This window comes from Peromyscus leucopus, chromosome 5 (assembly GCF_004664715.2).
Source record: "Peromyscus leucopus breed LL Stock chromosome 5, UCI_PerLeu_2.1, whole genome shotgun sequence".
NCBI lineage: Eukaryota > Metazoa > Chordata > Mammalia > Rodentia > Cricetidae > Peromyscus > Peromyscus leucopus.
In genome coordinates, this window is record NC_051067.1 from 122,069,120 (window position 1) to 122,092,400 (window position 23,281).

General features: G+C 45.0%; 1 protein-coding gene across 2 annotated transcripts in view; it reads right to left on the bottom strand.

Moving 5' to 3' along the window:
- The window catches only part of Mbtps1 (membrane bound transcription factor peptidase, site 1), a 54,711-nt gene that overhangs the window by 27,131 nt on the left and 4,299 nt on the right, over positions 1 to 23,281 (bottom strand). For both annotated transcript variants that reach the window (XM_037206299.1, XM_028875729.2), the window contains exons 2-9: positions 15,491 to 15,977; positions 13,989 to 14,246; positions 10,032 to 10,235; positions 9,061 to 9,171; positions 8,631 to 8,740; positions 5,518 to 5,634; positions 4,767 to 4,834; positions 1,553 to 1,655 (exon numbers count right to left, since the gene is read on the bottom strand). In XM_037206299.1, coding sequence (XP_037062194.1) covers positions 1,553 to 1,655; positions 4,767 to 4,834; positions 5,518 to 5,634; positions 8,631 to 8,740; positions 9,061 to 9,171; positions 10,032 to 10,235; positions 13,989 to 14,246; positions 15,491 to 15,653 — 1,134 coding nt within the window. In that variant the 5' untranslated portion in view covers positions 15,654 to 15,977. The remainder of the gene's footprint in view (positions 1 to 1,552; positions 1,656 to 4,766; positions 4,835 to 5,517; positions 5,635 to 8,630; positions 8,741 to 9,060; positions 9,172 to 10,031; positions 10,236 to 13,988; positions 14,247 to 15,490; positions 15,978 to 23,281) is intronic.

Below are 23,281 nucleotides of genomic sequence, written 5' to 3' on the forward strand. Positions count from 1 at the left end.
TGCTGGGATTACAAGTATGTGCCACCATGCCTGGCCAAGAATACTATATTCTGTTGAGAAAAAGTATACCTGACCTATTTGAAATGAAAACCTTTTCCAGTCAATCAGTCATAAAAGGCGTGTAGAAGCATGGGCAAAGGGTGAAGACACTGTTTGCCACAGCTTCACAGATAACTCAAACATTTCTTGGTATCACTGAAAAATGAGCCCTTGAGGAAGGCCATGGACATGGCACCATGTACAGTTGGTAAAGGTACTTACCCAGGGAGCTACAGACTGATGCTAACAGATGCTCTGTTTTCTTGCTATCTAACAGCACAAAGGACATGCTAGGGAACACAAAGAACACACAGCAGAGTGCAGGACTGACTCAGAGTAGGCTCGACCAGACAGAAGTCAAGGCAATGAATAGGTCAGCTCCAGAGAGGGCATCCAGTGTGTGAGGGACAGAGACCTAGCATCTAAAAGAGCCCATACTGTACAACTGAGGCTGGCATGGAAGATTAGTCTATAGAGTACTGTGGAGGGTGGGGTGGGACAAGGCCTAAATGTTCCCAGGCAGCTGTGAATCTTTCTGGGTCCTTCTTGAGATCTCCCAGAGCTCAGCACAAACTAGAGCAATGAGACATGATCTGACCCCAAAGAACACTATGAACAGGTGCTCTCCAGTCACCTCTTGAAGGATAAAGCAACTGAGTGCTGCTCTGGGGAACATCTAATTTTGAACCAAACTGAGGTAAAGGAGGGTGAAGTGATACACAATCAAACCCCAAGCAGCTCAATCACTAACATTCTGATACTGATTAATCATTAACACTAGGAACAGTGAATGCAATGACTGTTGGAAGAACAGACATTAACTATTCTCACTGGGTTTTCATTTTCACTTGAGTGGAGTCTGGCACTTGCCAGCCAGTGTTCTCCCATGGAGCTAAATTACCAACCTCGGAATTTACTTCTTAAGGCCAAAGATCTATCTGAGCTTGTATTGAGGAGAATCGCTGTCTTTCTCGCAGTTTAGACAACTGAGTCTGAGTCTACCTCACCTACATGTGAGCTTCAGAAGACAGTAAAAGATTGGGACTGGGAAAGGCCCCTCAGAATCCACCCAGGATCTGCATGGCAGCTCAACTCACTGAACTAAGGTGGCTAACACCAAAGGAGCCTGACCTCTTGTCCTCATGGGGGTGGGTGGTGGTGGTGGTATGTGTGTCCATGTGCATGCGCGTGTGTGTGCACGTGCACATATCCACAGCGCAGGCTATTTCTCTGCTGGTGCACTAACAAATACATGTCAGAGCTGATAGACCAAGGGCTCTGTGAGTCACATTAGGCTAATATAGAAAAGCATACCCAGGGCTGGGCAGCGGGGGTACACGCCTTTAATCCCAGAACTTGGGAGGCAGAGCCAGGTGGATCTCTGAGTTTGAGGCCAGCCTGGCCTACAGAGCAAGATCCAAGACAGGCACCAAAACTACATGGAGAAACCCTGTCTCAAAAAACAAAACACCAAAAACCAAAAAATAAAAAGAAAAGAAAAAGAAAAGCATACCCAGGTAGTCATTCCCCTGGAAGAAAAGCGGGCGATGTTATCTTCAAAGTCAATGCCACCCACTCCAATCACATCCATCTGATCAGCAGGGTTATTCAGAGTGCTAAATTGAGACATATAAAAGAGAAGAAAAAAAAGGAGAAAAATAATTTAAAATGAATAATTCAAACCAGGTCAAGCACTCTCAGAAAAATTTAAGGCCGTATCTTAGGTTCTTCTGTACAAGATATGTACAGCTTTGACAGAAGGCTGTTCCTCAGAGCTGTCCTGTGAAATGCACATTCCTGCACCTTCACGCTATAGCCTCTTATCTGGAAGGTCATTTGTTTCTTCTCTCATTTTCCACCTTATCATGAACAAATGGGGCCTATCTTGAGGATTTCTCCTCCCTGGATTCCCTGGATCTGTCCTGGCCATGGACTTCCCCAGAGCATACACATCAGTTTCTCACTCACCTACATGTTCCCACACCACTTTGGAGTCGATTATTCTGCCTCTTTCATCAGAACAGATACTACCTAAGATGAGCCCAGATCCATAGTTGTGTTGCTACAGTCAGACCTACTGTATGCATGCCACTTCCTTAAGAGAATGTGAGGATAGCTACCGTCACCCTGAAATCTTGAGCCCTTAGATGACAAACACATGCCAGGACCTCATGGCAGTAGTTCTGCACAAAAAGTTATAGTAAAATGACTAACAAAAGGTTTAGGTCCTAGCCAGGCATGGTGATGCATACTTTTAATCCCAGCACTCAGGAGGCAGAAGCAGGTGGATCTCTCTAAGTTCAAGGCCAGCCTGGTCTACACAGCAAATTCTGGGCCAGCTAGAGCTGTCTGAAAAGATTTACATTTCGAAGTCAAGGTGAAGCTGGCTGGAAAGCAGGAGCACTTAAGAACATATGCAGCTTCACACATGACAGCTCTGCTCCAAGAACCCTGACAATGCTGTAACCACAACTGATTCCCAAGGGTTTCAGGGATGTGCAGCAAGAGTCTAGAGCATGTGCTTTCAGAGGCTCAAAGCATACTCAGCCAAGACTAAGAAGAGAGGAACCCGGCAACCCAGCTGATTCTGAATTGAGTAGGGCTGTCAAAAATGGGAGAAGAGGCATGAGGGAGAACACATAAAAAGGAAACAAGAAAAGCTGACATTGGGCTAGAGAGATGGCTCAGTAGTTCAGAAGACTGGCTGTTCTTCCAGAGGTCCCGAGTTTAATTCCCAGCAACCACATGGTGGCTCACAACTATCTGTAATGAGATCTGGTGCCCTCTTCTGGCCTGCAGGCATACATGCAGACAGAGCATTGTATATATAATTAAGGAAGGAAGGAAAGGAGGGAAAGGAAGGGAGGGAGGGGGAGAGAGAGGGAGAGAGGGAGAGGGAGAGAGAGGGAGAGAGAGGGAGAGAGAGGGAGAGGGGGAGAGGGAGAGAGAGAGAGAGAGAGAGAGAGAGAGAGAGAGAGAGAGAAGAAAAGCTGGCATCAGATGCCTTGAGAGCTGGTGCTTGCTACTTGCTACAGAAAAGTATTTAGGGCAGTTCATGCCACTTAAATTTATGAATCACAGCACATCAAGAACTGTGGTCCCTTAAAAGGGATGGTTTGCACATCAGACTGTACCATAGGACTGCCATATAAACACCAACTTCACATCATTGGCCTTGTCCTATGCTCTGGATGCTTTGCATACACTTGCCTCTCCTCTAGACATCCTGCCTTCCCTCAGCAAGAGCTCCAAGGACATCTCAGCCAAATGCAGTATGAACAAATGAATGTGTATATACAGCTATACATACGACCAGTCTCTCTCCTTATTGCACATGACATGTAAAACACATTCCCCTGGCAACTTCTCTTTTCTCTGAGGTCACCTTATACCCTTGGTTCCAGGACTGAACTGCACTCATTCTGATTACTCTGTGACTGAGGGTGACAAGCATTCTATTCCAGAAGTACGCCCAGAGACTGCTTATGAATGGCATCTGTAGAAGGTAAGCCAGAGCTACAGGGAGAGAACTCAGACCCCAGGTTGGTTGGTTTGGGCTTTTGAAAGAGGGTCTTTCTACACGGCCCTAGCTGTCCTGAATCTCACTATGTAGACCAGGCTGGCCTCAAACTAGCAGAGACCCATCAGTCTGTGATTAAAAGTATGTGCCACCACACCCAGCAGGCTGAACTTTTCAGTGCGAAGTGTTTCATGCCTTACACTGCTTTAATTTCCAAAAACTGGCATAAGGCACACCTTGACTTGTCTTCTGCTGCTCTCTTCACCGACCCTGTCAGCCCCCAAGCACCATTTATGAATGCATCATGCACCTAACACATGGGTCCCACTGTGTTTACACCTGCTCTTTTGAGACAGGCAGACATTCATTCATTTACCTCTTAATCACTGTGCCATACACAGTGACTCTCAAAAAATACTCAGAACACACTTGTCCCTAACAAACCCACTATTCTAATTACTGTCTTGTTTTCTTTGAAATAGGGTCTCATGTAGTCCATGCTGAACTTGAACTCCTGATCTTCCTGTTTTCAAAACCTCCCAAGCACTGGGATTACAGGTATATGATACCATGCCCAGCTTGGGCATACATACATTTTGATATATGTGGACACATATGTGGACACACATGCTCACATGTGTTGGCAGAGGTGAGGGCAACACTGAGGGTCTTCCTCCATTGTCCTCTAACTTATTTTCTAAAGCTGCATCTCTCACTGAACCAAAGCTCATCAACTGGTTAGACTAGCTGACCAGCAAGCCCCAAGGATCATCCTCTCTTCATTCCTAACCCTAGTGCTGGGGTCACAGGTACATGCAGCCACAGCTGGCTTTTTATATGAGTGCTGGGAATCCAAATTCAGTTCCTCATGCTGGCATGGCAAACACTTTGCCAACTGAGCCATCTCCCAAGATCCGTTCTACTTTGGAGGGAGGGGAAGGGCAGAATAAACTTTCAGGTCTCTAAACTATAGCTAAGTTTTTTCTTTTAAATTAATATAAAAAAAGATTGCCTTCTACTTACAATTGTTGAAGCAGGTGGTAAGGACTTGGGGGTCATTATGCATTCTATTTTTTTAATTAAAAACCTAACAACAAATTTTAGATATATATAAACAAGAACACATATAAAGACACATGGACTGAAGACACAATTTCAGTTACTTCAGGGGAATAAGAATCCCTCAAGTTATCCTGGGATTACTTACCCATAAAGAGGTCCATCATTGCCGATAGCAGAAACCATGATCACATTGTTAGCTGTTAATTCCCACACCTACAAAATAACCAAGCATTTCATTAATGAATGCTACTATCAATAGGTCACTGTCCCACAAACTGGAACTTCTCCAAGTATGCCCAAGAAAACAGTCCCCTCTAAGGCAGTAGTAGGCCCTGTGGGATGAGCACATGGGATAAGGTTTTGGAGCCAGACAACCCAATGAACCTGGGGCTGGACAATGCAGAGCACATTGGCCCAGTGGCCAGGCTCAGGAAAACAGAGTGCAGATTTAAAAGAAAGGCATCAAGACACCAGGGAGGATGGGCTGGAGAGATGGCTCAGAGGTTAAGAACACTGCTGTTCTTTCAGAGGTTCTGAGTTCAATTCCCAGCAACCACATGATGGCTCATAGCCATCAATAATGAGATCTGTTGCCCTCTCCTGGCGAGCAGGCATACATGGAGGCAGAATGTTGTATACATAACAAATAAATAAATTTCTTTAAAAAAAAAAAAAAAAAAAAAAAAAAAAGGCCAGGGAGGCAGCAATGCTCCTTAAAAATACCCGCTCCCAGGCCTCTAGCTCACTGGGTTGTGACATGCAAGTTTCTGACGTTCATGTGATTAACCCTGTTTCACAAAGCTGTCATTACCTCAGCAGAAATGACACACACTTCAGGTACAAAAGCACAGGAGCTGTCACCCAACAGACTGCCCTTGCACGGTGACTTGACCAACCTTGTCAACAAAGGGATGATCCATGAAGTCAGGCCCGCCGATGCTAAGGTTTAGAACGTCAATCTTCTTTAGGATGGCATAGTTGAAGGCGTCCAAAAACCAAGATGTGTAAGACACCTGGTTAAATCGAAACAGTCCTCTGAGGGCCTCAGCAGAAGTGTAAAGAGCTGTGACAGCTCTGGTTTCTAAGGACAAGCACATTCTTCAAAGCATGGGGACAAATCCCAAGTAAAAACGCTTTAGAATGTAAACATTACACCCACAAACGAAGTCCTTGAACTAGACCCAAAGAAGAGGACTGTGCTGTATGCTGTGTCTCCTCAGGGGGCATCAGGCAACTGTCTACCTCATAGCATGCCTTCTAGAACCAATCCGAGCTTCTAACTGCCTCATAAAAGGACCCATTCTAAGACACTGCTGTCACGTTGAGCATTTCTACAGTTTAAGGCATCTGTCTAACACCCCTCATTCCTAAAAAGACTGAAGGACAAACAGGAGCAACCACAGTCACTTCACAGTATATGTTACCAGTGTTGAGCACCCTCTACTTTCCTTATGTAAATTACATTGCTTTTTGAACTACTACTTCTGTTTTTTGATTGTTTTTCACACACAAGCTAAGCCAGGCACAGTGGCTCACAACTGTAATCCAGGCACTTAAGAAGCTGCAGCTGGAAGACTGCTGTGAGTCTGAGGCCAGCCTGGGCTACAGACTGGTCTGGAAAAAACAAAAAACCAAACAACAACAAAAACAAGCTCATAGTGGGCAGAGTAGTACAGTAAGGAAGAGTATTTTGAAAGAAGGCTTTTTAAAAAAGCTAAACTGCATGCTGATATGCAAAGGAAATCCTAAGAGGCAGCATAGACGGCAAAGAACTATGGGGAGTGAGCTGAAAGCCACTGGAAGGAACAGGTAGGTGTCATCACTGTGCTTCTTTTTGATGTGCTGGAGCTCAAAAATAAAATTTAAAAATATAGGCTGGGGGTGGGGGAGTAGAGGCGGTAGGCAGTAGGAGAGATGGCTCAGAGGTTAAGAGCACTCACTGACTGCTCTTCCAGAGGTCTCAAGTTCAATTCCCAGCAACCACATAGTGGCTCACAACCATTTATAATGAGATCTGGAACCCTCTTCTGGCATACAGGCATACATGCAGTTAGAACACTATATAGATAAACAAATAAATCTTTAAAAAAAATAAATAAAAAGGGCTGGAGAAATGGTTCCGAGTAGTGACTACTAGTGTCAACAGTAGATTTGAAGAATCTAGAAACAACTGGGATATGGGCCTATGGCCATGCCTGGGGTAGGGGTTATCTTGATTATATTAATTCACATGGGAAGACCCATTTTAATTGTGTGTGGGTCCACAGGGCAGAACACTCAGGGAAAAAAGCAAAGAGCACTAGTTGGCATTCATTGCTCTTCTGCCTTGTGATCAGCTGCCTCAAAGTTCCTGCCACCCAGATTCCTGATCATGATGAACAAAACCTTGAACTGTGAGCTAGAATCAGTTTTTTTTCCATTAAGTTGCTTTTGACAGAGTATTTTGTCACAGCAACAGAAAAAAAAATTAAGAGAGTCAAGCGCTTGCTATGCAAACATGAATGAGTTTGATGCACACATAAAAATCTGGATGTGGTAGTGCATACTTGAAATCTCACAACTGAGTAGGCAGCTCCCTGGGTTTTTTTTGCCACCCACACTAGCCTAATGGACAAGTTCCAGTTACCTGAACATGGGCCTACATGTTTAAACTGGATCCTCTAGCCTGAATCAGGTCAGGCCTCCGTGCAACTCTCTCTAGAACAAAGTCAAGCAATCTATGCTGTGACTTGACAGCTCTCAATTTATGGTACCAAGCTCTTTGTTTTGTATGCTACAGTGAACTAAATCACATGATATGAAACTTACTGCCAGCTTGATAATTTCTTTGTTCTTGGGATATGCTAATTATGGAAGTGCTTAAAAGGCTGCTTTCTAAAGAGGCTCCTCTGGCCTCCACCCCACCCCTAATAGTGATCCCCCCCTCTTTCCTCATCTCTCTTAGTCTCTTAACAACATTGCTCTGCAGGCCTTAAAGGGAAGAATCTCTTTTCTTCTAAGGTCCCATAATGCTTAGATCTCTATAAACGGTACTGTTTCTGTCTAATGCTCTCTCTCCCACCATAAGGCCGGCCCTTTCTCCTAATGAATGGCATCTTAGGAAGGGACTGTGTTTCAGTCCCTTCCTGGACCAACTGCTACTGCTCTGCTCTCTCTTTATTTAGTACCAATGAGAAATTCTGTCTCAAGAAACAAGGAGAAGTCAGGTGTGGTGATGCATGCCTTTAATACCAGCACTCAGGAGGCTGAGACAGGAGAATCTCTATGAGTTCATGAGTTTGAGACCAGCCTGGTCTACATAATAAGCTTCAGGCCAGTCAAGGAAAGACAGTGAGACCCTGTCAAAAACAAAACAAAATAAAACAAAAAACAAGGTGGATGGTGTTCAGGTTGACAGATAGCTCCACACACAAACACACATAAATGAATATCACAAATAACACACACACACACACACACACACACACACACACAGGCACAGGCACAGGCACAGGCACAGGCACGTACAGTAGCCTCTTCCTGTTTCCAGACAAAATGAGTAAACAAAGCTGTAACCCTTAGGTGCTGGGATACTAGGATACAGAGTTCAGCAACACAGTCCCCATTCTCCAGCAGTGGGAACTAAATGGTGGCAGGGGGTGGAGGGTGGGGTGGGGGGTATGTAAGGGTGGGGTGGGGGGTATGTAAGCCATGAACATGTCATTAGTCCATCATGGAAGACCTAGACAGTAGCCCAGAGTGTCCAGGCAAGCCTGACTGTAAAAGACAAACAGATCAAGGAACTACAGTAGCCTTGGAGGAAGGTCAGTCATGAGGACTGGGGAAGAAGGCTGATGAATGCAGTGTTGGGGGAAGGACATATAGAAGACAGGACATGTGAGACAGTGAGGCACACATGACAATGAGGAAGGCTGGTACTGCAGTGTGCCATGTGTAGTGGCTGTACCACAGTGCTTCATGTCAACTTCAGCTCTGACCACTCACGTTTCAAGGCCCCTCAAACACCTACCTGATTGTTGGTAAAGACCCTGAAGATGTGCAGCTCTGCATCTGGGGCAAATCCCTGGCACTCCCTCATGCTGGCAATCACACCGGCGACAAATGTGCCATGGCCCAGCCCTGCAGCCACAAAAAAGGAAGTCCCATGAGACAGCTGAGGATGCACAAAGAAGTAGAACACTCCTGGTCTTGGACACGAGCAGCCTCTGCTGTGGTCTGCCCCTCATACTCCTGACACCACTGTTCCTGCTCTCCTTTGTGCGACTCCACAGGCAACCTTTCTCAGCACGTACCTCCTTCTCCCAGCCTCTACTTCCCCACATCATCTGAGAGACTCAGCAAAGCTTCTTAGTACTTGGGCTTGTCTGTGCAATCATAGGGTAACTCACAAGTACTGCCTCCAGACCCAAGAGCCTTGCCCTCATCTGACTGGGACCTACCATCATCCAGGGTCCGCTCATTGGTCCAGTTGGTTCTCTCCTTCACATTCTTGAAGTGTGGATGCTTCTCACTGAGCCCAGTATCAAAAACAGCAACCCTGACATTAGCACCTTATCCCAAAAAGAGGAAACAGCAAACAATCACATTGGGAGAAATAATCTTTCTTGATTTTTACCCATAAAACACCATTCCTTTGAAGGAGCCACAGAAACAGGAAATCAAGGGCAGGCCCCTGGGATAGGACACAGTTCACAGTTCACAGGTTAAGTTCACATACTAGTGAAGACACAGTTGTTTTGCTCGTCAGCAAAGGAAAGGGACTCTCACTGATTCTGAGTTTCATTGTGTAAGACATGGTGTTTCCTGAATCAAGTGGCCAGCTAGTGGGATGATCCCTCAGTTGCTCCACAGTTACAATTAGTAAATATGACTAACTGTCCAAATCCAGGTGTCCATCTTTGAGTGCTATCACCTTCCTAGAAAAATGCAGCTTTGCAGATGTGATGTGGTACTGCAGCACATGATGACAGCCATGGGCTGTGAGTTCTGCTGTTTTGTGTAGTGTCAACAGGAAAGAAATGTTCAAGCCCAAGGTCCTGCATTCCATTCCCAGGTCCCACATAGTAGGAGAGAAGAGACGCCTACAAGTCATCCTCTGACCTTAACATGCACACCATGGCATATATTCACACACACACATGTACATATGAACTCGTATATATGTACACATACACACACACACATTCCTATACATACATGCACATGTACTTGTGTTCAAGCACATACACACAAATTTTTAGATGTGAAACAGATGCTGGGCTTAAGAGGCAAATACCAGGAAAATTCACTGTACCCAGCTCATACACGGTAAGAAGGATAGAAGTATGTGTTGGCAGAGCTGTGGTAGGACAACCCAGCAAACTGCCTCCCTGGATGCTGACTGTCCAAGTCCCTGGTCTGCAGTACACACCTGTGTATCCCATCTGCCACAGCACATCTGCCTGCAATGTCTGGGCAACCTGCCGAGGAATGGCTCTTAGCAATCGCCGACTTGAATGTCTTCCTGTGGCATGCCAGAATCCAGAGCCCAGGGAGAGGCTGGCTCTTCTCAGGGGTCGTGATGACTGCCACTTCTGACTCCACCGGGTTTCATTACATGGCACAATGGGGTCAGCTGAAGTCAAGGAAGAGCATGATCAGAGACCACGAGGACAAGTGCACACACTGTGCTCTAAGGCAAGGCCACCCTCCTGCAATCAGCAAAGTCACCTTGAACTCATGTTTCAGGACTTTCCTCAAGGCAATCGCAATTACGGGACAGTATTTAGTTGCTATATTATACCCAAATAACTTAACAATTCTGTAACCAAGGGAAGGCAGAGAAAGACTTACAGTGACTTTTACAGAAGTCCTACTGGGGTGACCATAATCAGGAGGATCACGAGTTTAAAGCCACCTAGGCTATACTGCAAAACTCTGACTCAAATAAATAAACCTTTTGTGACACTGAAACACTAAAGATAAAAATCATTCTCACCAGTGGCCTGCCCTCAAGAGGCCAGAAAAAAAGGGAAATGACTCAAGAGCTGGCCATTGGAGGATCAGCAGCTTCTAAAGGAAAAAGCTGCCTTACCTCACTGAACATACCTCTGGCCAGACTTTAGCAGGGACTTTAAGCTATGTACTGCCCAAAACTCAGAGATTTTCTTACCTTTTCCAGTTTCCCCTTTCAAGAACTGAAAGAACCAGGAGGGAGAGAGGAGGGTCTGAGGCAAGAGAATACTCTGGACCTATTTTGTGTACTTTTGCTAAGATCTGTCAAATTGTACACTTAAATAATGAATTTTAATACCTGAAAAATCCCTTCCTTAAAAAAATAATTGAGGGAAATAAAAGTAAAATATTATTATGAGTTTTCATTTTACCTCCCAAAGTCTATGTTATAATAAAAAACAATCATATTTTAAAAAACAATTTCATTTATTAGTGTGAGCGGGCACATACAACTTTGAGTCAATTCTTTCCTTCTACCTTTACATGGGTCCCAGGAATTGAACACAGATTGTCAGACTTACATGGCAAGCACCTTTACCCCCTGAGCCACCTCGCTAGCCCTCAAATCAAAATTAATAAATAATATAGTGAGGGACACAGACCATGTCATATGACTAACCACTGAAAGAACTGGGGATCATTGGCTTGGACAGAAGAAACTGATAAAAAGAACAGCAAGACCTCTGCAAATAACAGAGATGATGTCTCGTCAGGGTTCCTATTGCTGTGATGAAACACCATGACCAAGCAACTTGAGGAAGAAAGGGTTTATTTTAGCTTACACTACAGCTAACAATCCATCACCAAGGGGAGTCAGGACAGAAACTCAAACAGGCAGAAACCTGGAGGCAGGTGCTGATGCCGAGGCCATGGAGGGGTGCTGCTTATTGGTTTGCTCAGCCTGCTTTGTTATAGAACCCAGGACTACCAGCACAGGGGTGGCACCACCCACAATGGGCTGGAATCTCCCACATCCGTTACTCAATAAGAAAATGCCCTACAGGTTTGCCTACAGTCTGATCTTATGAAGGCATTTCCTTAATTGAGGTTCCCTCCTCTCAGATGACTTTAGCTTGTGTCAAGTTGACATAAAACTAGTCAGCACAAGTGGACATCTTCATGATGTCATTAATATCTCATATGAAAAGATGTTAGCTTCGTCTTAGGGCCAGTAGAGAGAACCCAATGGGATCCAAAGCAAGACAGATTTCAGCCAAACATCAACATCAAGCAAAACCTGAGCTCCAGTGCTACTACATGCTATGAGCACACTGCTAAGCACTGCACTCTGGCACTATTTCACTTCCTCCTCTGAGAACCAGCGAAGTGATGGTCAGTACCTCTCTATGTTAGGAGAGAAAATGAAGCTTCTAGTGAACAGGAGCTTCATGCTCAAGGCTGTAGCTAGCCACAACACAGTACAGACACTGCAGAAAGGAACCCCATAAGAATGGCCTAGGCTTCATGGCTAGAATCAGGCAACTCTAAGTCTCCAAAAACATTCCAGAGTTCTCAAAGATGAAATGAACCAAAATGAACAGGAAGCTGAATAAAATGACAGTGCATGTACCTGGGTAACTGTACCAAGTTTGACCTGGTTTTCCTGAGTTGTTTGGGCACTGCTGCTCTTTAAGGAGAAAAAAATACAAGACATCTGGGATAACAGGCCAGGCCCTTAAGAAATCAGACCCAAAGTCTGCAACTGACTCAAAGTCCTGGTCTGCTGCACTGCAGATGTCAGCCTTTCCAAAGACAGCACAACCTCAGAGGCTCTGGAGCCTAGCATATAACAGACAAAGCAGTGAGAATAAAATGTTCTTTATTTAGCCTGCCCAATAAAACAAACAACAGGGCTGGAGCTGGAGCTCAGTTGGTAGAATACCTGCCTAGCACTCAGAAGGCTCCAAGTTTTGTTGGTAGCACCACTTAAAACTGGGTGGGATGGTGAGGGCCTATAATCCTCACACTTCAAAGGTGGAAACAAAAGGATCAGAAGTTTAAGATCACCCTGGACTACATAGTAAGTTCCGGGTCAGCCTTGGCGGCGGTGGCGCACGCCTTTAATCCCAGCACTCGGGAGGCAGAGCCAGGTGGATCTCTGTGAGTTCGAGGCCAGCCTGGGCTACCGAGTGAGTTCCAGGAAAGGTGCAAAGCTACACAGAGAAACCCTGTCTCGAAAAACCAAAAAAAAAAAAAAAAAAAAAAAAAGGAAGAAGGACAAAAGAAATGATAGCAAATTATTAAAGTTAGCAGTGTGCTAACCTGGTTTGATGAATAGAAAAAATGTTCTCCTGGTAACACGAGGTCCTCTATAATACAGAAAGCACTACATTAAGTTTGTAGTTTGTTACTTGGGGATGGATTCTACCTTCAAAAGCCCAACTGTAGCAAAACTAGGCCCAAGAAAATGAGAGCCAGACTCCATAGGCTCACACCCAAAGGCCTGCCAGTACTCATAGATTACAAGAGTGTGCTGCAACATCCACCTCTGGTCCCGGTCAGGGGGCTCAGGGGAAACAAAACAAAGCCCAGGAAAAGATCTTTTGCAAGAAGGCTGTAAAGATGAAAACATGCACTCAAAAGGAGCAAAACCTAAGTACAGAGGAGACCCAAAGACAAGGTCTACACAAGGGTGTGGTGGCATACCTCTACAATTCCAGCATTTGCAAAGAGGAGGCAAGAAAACTGTCTCAATTCCAGCCTGGCTACAGAGCAAGACTGGTTTGGGGTTTTGCTTTTTGGGTTGTTTTTTTGTTTTTTGTTTTTCGAGACAGGTTCCTCTGTGTAGTCTTGGCTGTCCTGGAATTCACTACGTAGATTAGGCTGGCCAAACTCACAGAGATCCACCTGCCTCTGCCTCCTGAGTATTGGGATTAAAGGCGTGCACCACCAGCGCCTGGCATTTAAAAAAAAAAAAAAAAAAGCCAAGACTTTCCACTCAACACACAAAGGGCTGGTAGACTGAAAGTCAGAAGAGTCCCAGATGAACACAGAAACCAGCTTCCACAGAGATAGAGGTCACCACCATGGTCTACTACAGACCCTCAGTGTTCCTCCCAAGACAGCATGAAGCTGCTTTTCTCAAGAAAATGCTGTCCACTGGGCATGGTAGTGCATGCCTGCAATCACAGCACTTTGGAGGTGGAGACATAAACACAGGGAAGGTCAGGTGTTCAAGGCCAGCCTCAGCTTCAGGAATTTGAAGCCTGAGCTACAGGAAACAGGTCTCAGAAAACAAAACAAGGAAATTACCTGTCAGGACAACATTCTCCACTGGAGAATTGTGCAAAAGGACACAGGTGTCTCCCAATCAGCCTTAGCGACTCTGTGGTGAAAGCCAAGCAGTGGTGTGGCCTGTGCTCATCATACTTACACTCAGCAAACTTCAGGGAACGAAAGACTTTCCGCTGAGGTGTCACTCGCTTGATGTTTGGATGATCCTCAAGTGTGAGCAGCCCGGCCTTCTGCTTCTCTTTGATCTGAATCACCTCAAAATCACTAGGGTAGTCACTGGATGGGTTGTTCCGAGGTATAATTCTCCAGTTGTCCACTTCACTGCTTTTCAGAGCACTTGAAATAAATGAGTTTCTAGCTTTGGCTGTGAAGTATCCGTTGAAAGCCACAATATATTCTGAAATCAATGGCCACAGTAAAGTAAGTATTTACATACATAACAGAGTATACCTAATTTGAATCTTCACTGGCAAAAGAACAATGTACCTCAAAAGCCCAGAGCAGAATAAGAGTAAACAGAAAAACAAGTGTAAAATGCCGTAGGCACCCAGGCAGCGGTGGCACACGCCTTTAATCCCAGCACTCGGGAGGCAGAGACGGACAGATCTCTCAGAGTTCGAGGCCAGCCTGGGCTACAAAGTGAGTTCCAGGACTGACACCAGGGCTACAGAGAGAAACCCAGTCTCAAAAAACAACAACAACAAAAGCTCTAGGCAGCAGTATTCAGAGTTCTGGGTAAAGCTGACTTACATGAATCTTAATCACACAAAATATACAGTTCAAACCCAGACATCTATGTATTTTTTTAAATGTAGGTATGGGTCTAATGAGATGGCTCAGTAGTTAATAAGCTCTTGCAGAGGACCTGGCTTCAGTTTCCAGTACCCAAGTTAGGCAGCTCACAACCACCTATAACTCTAGCTCCAGGGGATCTGATACCTCTAGCCTCCACAGGCACCTACACACGTGTATATATCCACACACATATATAATCAAAATATAAATGGGTGGGGGGGTGGGGGGTGGGGGGGGTGGAGAGATAGCTCAGTGGTTAAGAGTGCTTACTGCTCTTAGAGAGGACCCTGGGTTCAGTTCCCATGACCCACACAGTTGCTCACAACCATCTGTAACTCCAGTTCCACAGGATCTGAAACTCTCTTCTGGCTTCCACAAGTGCCAAGGACGCATGTGGTCCACAGACACATTTGCAGGCAAAACATCCATCCACATAAAATGCTTGTAAATTGAAAACAAAATAAAAATAACACCCCCCCCCCACAGAAATCTGACTACAGTAAAGAAAGGTATTTCTCCAACAGAGACAGGAGTTCAGGGAATGTGTGCGGCTGTTTGTTCTACAGAAAGTGAAGACAAAGATCAGATCAAGTCACATATTTCCTGCTCAGCCCTTCTGCCTGGGGCTTGACTTCCAAAGTGATGCTCAGCACCTACATCAGCATCCTCCCAACTGTTATACACAGTCAGTTCTACTCCATTACTTAACACCTTAAGCAAATGCTAATGCCTACATGGTGCACACTCATTCCATCTAAAATTTACCACAGAAGTAGAACGGAAGTGAATATTTATATTGTTTGAAAACAAAGACGGGAGGGCCCAGCACTGAAGACAGTTCATTACCATATTCCACCACAGTTGAGGAGAATTCCACCTTCAAAGTCAGGTGGGAACAGCTAGGGCATGGGGCCTTTTCAAAGGCTCTCTTCCCCAGCCTGTCGCCCAGATGCTTCTTCCCACACAGCAAAACCACCAGCAGAAGAAGCCAGATGTTGATGAGCTTCATGGTCCTAAGTGAATATGGTCATAAAATTGCATAAATTCAAATCACACTAGGTTCTTCCGTGATCAGAAGTGAATTTTTGTTTTGGCTAAAAGCTGCAACCTTACTGATGAGCCATCCTACAGACTTGTCCAACGTAAAGAAAACCTCAGTCCCATGGTCACCCACAGCTTGGCCCAAAAAGAGGCTTTCATTTCTTTCTCCGCTTCTTCTCCATCTTGGACAGGGGCTTCTCTCATTAGGGCAGAGTCGACTGAGTCCTAAACTCCATTTGCACACAGACCCAAATCTAGCGGGGACGTCCAAGCAACCACTCCGTGAGCCGATCTGAAATAAAAACAGCACACAGAGACATCAGAAGCATCCCGATGAAGCCAGATATGACAGTAACAGCTGTAATCTAAGTGGAAGGATCAGACACCCCAGTCACAAAACAGACAAATGGGAATATAACACAAAGTGCCTGCTCTTGTTTAGATTTACTTACACCTCACTGCTTTCCTGAAAACATTTCAAGACAGCTCTCTATGAAGTAAAGGGAGAGTAAGTGAGGAAAATAAAGAGACTAAGGACAACAGCTAAGCAGAGGGGCACGAAGCAGGCCAGCCTCCATCCCTGCAGCTACAAAGGAAAAAGAAAAGCCACCCTTCCCGTCCCACCCTCACTTCTGCTTCAGACTGTGCTTCCTGACATGGGTAGCTCTCCACAGGCCAGGGCATGGTGCCAATCAGCATCTACAATTTTTCAGTCAAAAGCATAGTTATAGGACCTTATTTTCTGCTGTAAATTATACCTAAGTACGAACTATTATCTAGCCAAGTCATTTTAATAGGTTCTTTAAGAGACACTGCTTAAATGTACTCATATTTTAAAATATTTTCTGCCAATTTTATGAAAAGGGTACAGACGTTTTCTGCAGCCATTAAATTTATTTTACCTGAAACGTCAAACTTAAATTAAACCAGTGTAATCTATTATAAAATCAGATTAGCCCTTTACTGGAAGTGGAATAGAGAACAGTTTGTGAAGCAAGCTATTTCTAAAGAAAGTATTACATATGAGTATAAAATTTCTCTTAGGCTCAGATCTCTCTCAAAATATTTAAAGTACAGGAGGAACAGCTGTTCTTCACAACAGCGGCAGCAAGAGCCGAGTGCCACAGCATGACCAGCGAATGCAGCTCACATCAACAGTCCAGCCAGGGGAGGGGACATGGAACAAGTCAGGCCCTTGTATTGTCACGAAAGAAGATGGGGGGGGGGGGAGCAGTCACCTTCAACCAAGATGAGTCGGTTAATTCATCCTTCTGGAAGAAACTGGTCCTTTAGAGTATTAAAGAGGTTTTGGTTTCGGCAACTGCCTGTTGGTCCTTCTCAAACGGGAAAGGGATGAAACAGGACTGAGGGAGAAGGACCTAATCAGCTGCTTAAAGTTCACCAGTAGGGCCTTTACTGCTGTACCACCCAACAGTCTGCAAAACCAGCCAGTCTAGAACCCACACCAGAGACTGGGGCTGCTGGGGATGTACTCAGAGGAGAAATAACGATGTCTATCTCAACAGAAGGACAGTGAGAATGTCAATCACAAGAGCAAAAAAGTAAAGCAAAGACCCCCTAGAAAAACCAGAGGTTGGCCGGGCGGTGGTGGCGCACGCCTTTAATCCCAGCACTCGGGAGGCAGAGCCAGGCGGATCTCTGTGAGTTCAAGGCCAGCCTGGGCTACCAAGTGAGCTCCAGGAAAGGCGCAAAGCTACACAAGAGAAACCCTGTCTCGGGAAAAAAAAAAAAAAAAAAAAAAAAAAAAAAAAAAAAAAAAAAAAAAAAAAAAAAGAAAGACCAGAGGTCAGTTAAGCCACCTTACACACTCTGCAGAAGCCAGAAGTCCTATCAGGGCGATCAGGGAACAGAGTCTCAGAGAGCAGCCCTGGTCAAAGAATATACAGCGGATCACTGAAGTAATATAATAGTTCTAATGCTGTAGTAAGTGTGCACTTTACAAAAGGGGCTGGATAGTTGCTCAGTGGTTAGAGCACTGGCTGCTCTTCCAGGGGATAGGGGTTCGATTCCCAATACCCACATGGCAGTTTACAACCATCTGTCACTCCAGTTCCAAGGGATCCAAGGCCCTCTTCTGGTCTCCCTGAGCACTGCATAAACATGGTGCATAGACACACATGAAGGCAAAGCACCTATACACATAAAATTTTAAAAATGAAAAAAAAAAGTTAACAAAAATAATCTCTTAAATCCTTCTGCCTTAAGAGAAAGACTCTATAAGCTAGTGTAGATATATAATGTTAATGTTAGTGAGCAATATTTGTGAGAGCATCATAGGCCTTACTGCAATAAATCACTGTTAACGATGTCCTTGATAACTCTCTCACAGGTAGACAGTCAATTTCTATTATAATGTATTCTATGTAGAAGAGAGAGTTGATGTTTACAAATTAGGCAGGGGCCTGATTCTCTGAAAACAAAGAAATGGAAAGGAACGAAATTAAGTTTTTCAAAAGAAAATAACCAGCCAAGCTTTGTGGCACAAGCATTTAATCCCAGCACTTGGGAGCAGAGGCAGGAGACCTCTGAATTTGAAGCTAGCATGATCTACAGAGCCAGTTCCTGGACAGCTAGGACTACACAGAGAAACTCATAAGGTAGTCAACTCTACTCCAGTCAGTTCTGGGAAATAGGACAGACACACACCGACAGATAGACACCCCCAACATCACAGCACACTCTGCCTTTATTACTCACTATGCCATGCCATTTTATAGAATGCTTACCCAGTAAAATACTGCCAGGTGTTGGGGGAGGGAGGGGAGAGACAGAGACGGAGGGAGGGAGGGAGAGAGGGAGGGAGGGAGGGAGGGAGGGAGAGAGGGAGGGAGGGAGGGAGGGAGGGAGGGGGAGCACATGTAAGCGGGTCAGGGACACTGCTATATGTGTGAGGAAGCAAAGGAGGGCAACCCCAACCACCAGGCCAAAGGCAGGAAGGGAAGGTATCAGAGTAGAGGTCCCCTAAACTGACAGAGTCCCTTTAAGGAGTGACAAAAGGAAGCTTTTAGTTGCACAGAAGCTGAGTTGGGGAGAGCTACATAAAGGGACTATGGAGGGAAAGTAGTGCACCTGGGTACAAGAACACAGAATATGCACAAGGGCATCCTGTCTAAGGAGGAAGGGGATTGGTGCAGGACACTCCAAAATGCAGACATCAGCAGCCAAGGGGAGTGAGCATACAGAGCCAGAGAACACTGCTGCACTGTACAGGCAGGAGGGTCAGAGTACTGGATATGGCAGAAACCTCTGACCTCACAGAGCTTATCTTCCAGTGTGGGGATGCAGATAAGAAATAAGTAAATGCAGCTTGGCTGACAGTAAGTGCTGTGCTTGGAAAGCAGAGAAAGGAAGGAAACAGGACAGTTAAGAGGGATGCATCGCCAACTTGAGTGCCACAGAGGCCTGGAGAAGGGACCTCTAAAGAGGACACCTAAAGGAAGTAGTTTGGAGTGAATAGCAAAGGAAACAGGCCTGCATGGCTGAGCAGATGCGGAAAGGGGGGGGAGGGAGATGGAAGAACTGGGGACAGACCAGGGACAGACCAGGAACAGCCCTGAACATCAGGGAGGACCTCCATTCTTATTTTGAAAGGGAAGGGAAGACAAAGTTGACCACTCAGGCTTCTAGGAGAAATGAATTCAGGGGATAGGGGACCCAGTGGAAGAACATGGGTATAAATAACCCGGGGAGAGAAGATGCTGACTTGGACCTTAAGAATAAGAAGGTAGAGTCAAACTTTCCTGATGACAGATGTGGGAGAGTGCAGGTGAGGAGTCAAAGTCATAAGGGTAACTTTTGCCTGTGCGATGAAGACTAAACGGAAGCTGGCTCAGGGGAACATCCCCATGGAAACTAAGCTGTGAACACCTCCGTTTAGGATGCTCATGGGGGGGATGTGGGAGGAGGGAAGAGAGGGGGATCTGTGATTGGTATGTAAAATGAATAAAAAATTTCTTAATAAAAATTAACTAATTAGAAAAAAGGATGCTCATCAACACAGGGAGGCAAATCCTGGGCCACCCAGCACCTCTTCTTTGGGGAAGATGACAGGAACAGGAGAGATCAAAAGAAAGTCAAAATCAGACTTCCATAAGACAAGTCTGGCCACTGGATGAGTCTATTGGCTTAGTTTTTAGAGGGAGATGGCTCAGCAGATAAGGCCACTTGCTGCCAAGCCTGACTACCCGAGTTCCATCCCTGGAATCTACATGATAGAAGGCGTGAACCAACCCCCACACATGTCCTCTCTGATCTCCACACTAGTGCCCATCCATACAACAAAATAAATGTTTTTAAAATGTTACTGATCTCTTCCAGAAAAAGGTCACACAAAGTGAATGAGTGGCCCTGGTCTGACTGCACTCCACCAAGCCCCATCTACTCCAGAAACTTGCTCTCCACACTCACAAGTGCTAGAAGGAAGTAAGGAAAGAAGGAAACCGCTTCAGGTACAAAGTCTCCTGGAATAAATGAACAAGCTGGAAATGATAGAAAACGAAAACAGCTTTGCTGTGTAGACCCAGGTAACCTGTTTATTGTCCTCGAAGGTGAAAAGTCCAGGCTTTTAAAGACATTACTGTGACAGGCCTGTGGTGGAAAATTACAGAGCCTAAGGTTTCTACAGGTTCCCAATCCTGGAAGAAGGCTCAAATCACTTTCCTTTATGGCTTCTAATTCATGACTCGACTGTTAGAAGATAGTGCCTGGGGCCTGGCACAGAAAGCCAACCATTTACCACTAACCCCTGCGTTCTTGGGCCTGTGTTCAGAAAGATCCTAACCCACAGACATGTCCAGTGGGGCTTTTAAAAAACAGACTGTACTTTGAGAGCTGGAACAGACCTATTCACCTGTATCAACAGCCCATGGTGTCCAAGCTACAACCCCAAGTCAGTAAACAAGAGCCACAAGACATGCTCACTAGCTAGTGGCAAGAAGGAGCACCACATTAGTTAGACAGGTATGTGTACACAGGCTCTCACACAGGGAGAAAGCCACTAACTTGTCCTTCACTTTCTGAGTTAGTATGCTGAGGACAAGGGAACCACAGAGACCCAGTTAGGGCTTGAGTGAGGCAGGTAAGAAAGTGTGTGAGGAGAAGGCCACCAAAAAATAAGATGAATGAGCCATTTAGTATTGAGCGGCAATTGAAATGCTAGTAAGAACTCAAGGTTTTCAGATGTACTCACAGATTAGAAGTAAACAAGTACATATCTGAATACACACCCCATCCACTAAGAGGACATAGCAGCAGTGTCACGTGTTGTACCCCCAAGAAGGAAGCCCACCTTGTGTCCAGATGGCTGAGTATCATTCTCCAGGGAAAGAAGCTGCGTTCCTTGAAGAACAGCTCAGGGCGGGTGGATGGGGTGGAGGTAGGGTGGGACCAGATGAGATGACTGTGGAACCCCTTGTGCCAGACAGTGAAGCAGTGCTCACTGGGAGAATATGCCACCAGAAGCCAGGGTGGGGAGACTTTCCCTAGCAAAATCTGGGACAATCTCAACCTCACAATATATAATGAGTAACAGATCATAACTCCTTGAAAATTAAATGGGAAAAGAGTCTCCAAAACAAATAAAGTGGAAGCTTAAGGAAAACTCTGCTGTTTACATAGTTTCAAATGCCGCCCACTAAAATACATATTTACAAAGGGGAAGAGTGACTTCATCTCATGATCCAAGCCAACCATAGACAAAGGGGCCCAGCCAGGCCCCTCTCCCAGCAGAGGCACTGAGAAGAGCCCTGCCGATTTCTGAGGCTGCTTCCAAAGATTCAGAGCAATCAAATCATGAGGAGGCATTAGATGAACCCCAAGGGACATTTTATGAGGCAACTTAACACTCACCAGTTGTACAGTGATATCTAGAACATAGCCCTAGACAGTACTGACTAACATGAAATGGGGAATGTACCTGATCATGGGGATATACTGAAGTTCCAGCCCTCAACCTCCTGAATCTAAGAATATACAAATAAATCCTTTACATAAAATAGCACATCACTTCTACAGAAGTGGAATTGTGCACATCTACCCACATACTTTAATTTATACCAGATTACTTATAATACCTAAAAAGACATAAATACTAAATGGTTCTGCCATGTCGTTAAGGGAACAAAGCACGCTCAGTACAGACCTGTCCTAAATACTTTGGTTTTTAAAAAGACTTCTTTTATGTTGTTTTGTGTGCATGTACATGTGTACTATGAGCATGCAATGCCCACAGAGGCCAGAGAGGGCTTGTGATTTGTGAGCTGCCATGTAGGAGCTGGGAACAGAACCCAGGCTCCTTGTAAGTGCTGTTAACCAACTAGTCATCTCTCCAACATCCCAAATAATTTCTATCAGCTCTTGGCTGAATATGTGAATGTGGGACTGGGATACTGGGGGGCACACTCTATCTCCCACTCTACAAAGCTGATATGTTTTCTGAAAGGCTCAGTCAAAAGCATCCTATTCAAACTAGCTTTAGTATCTTTACCATCTACATTGCAAAAACAAAAACAAAAAACAAACACAAAAAAACAACTAACTTTTTTTCTGAAAAGCTGAGGCATCTAAAATACAACTCATACTTAATAATTCAACAAACCCAGTAAGTATTCTCATGTTGTTAAGGATTTTTTTAAATCTCAAAACCATTTGTCAATACTACGCACTAAAACCCTTAAAACTGTACAGGAAAGATTCCTGACCAGGAATAAAAACTTAACACTAAATAAGCATTCCTTGGTGGCAAGTGAGATCGAATTCACTGTCTTGAAATAACTCACATAACCGTCATAACATCCTGTTATTACCCCACTTTGGGGTGAGAAAACTGATTCCTAAAGGAGGGATGCCCTTGCTGCCCCTACACCCTGTTGTTGAGTGGGAAAGGTGTCTGGGAACCCCAGTGTCTGGCTCACATTCCTCAGAGGGAAAGAGCCTACTGTTTTAAAAATGTCCCCTAGGAATTCAGTCCAACATGCATGAACCTGAAGCACACTATTTACATCCAAGGATCTACGGAGCAAGACTGTAATAGGGAAATTAGAGACTATCTAAGCATACAATAACAGGGACGGGGAACTGATTATGGTTTGTTTGTACTATAGAATTCCCTGCAGCAACTTTTCAAACTGTGTCTTGAGCCAGGGTGAATCATGGTTCCCCACAGATGTCCACATCCTAAGCCCCAGAATCTGTCCGAGACGTGATGGTATACAAAGACTCAGTTGGGAAAGGTATCCTCCACCCTCTAGTCACTGTAAGATCTCTATTCAGCCAGGTGGGTGCTTCAGAGGGGGGAATGACAAAAGCCGGGTTTGGGTTCTTGTTAGAAAGAAATCAAGGAGCCAAGGAATATAGGTGGCTTCTATAAACAGAAGGAACCAGGTTCTCTCCTGAGCATCCAGAAAAAAACAGCTGTCAGTATCTTGACTTTAGCCCTATGAGACTCATTTTGGACCTCTGCCCTTTAGGATGGTAACACAGGAAGTGAGTGTCAGTTTGTGCTAGTGCTAGGAACAGGAGAATGTGCTAATGAAGTACTAAAGAAATCAGCTCATGTACAGAAAGCACTAAATTCTG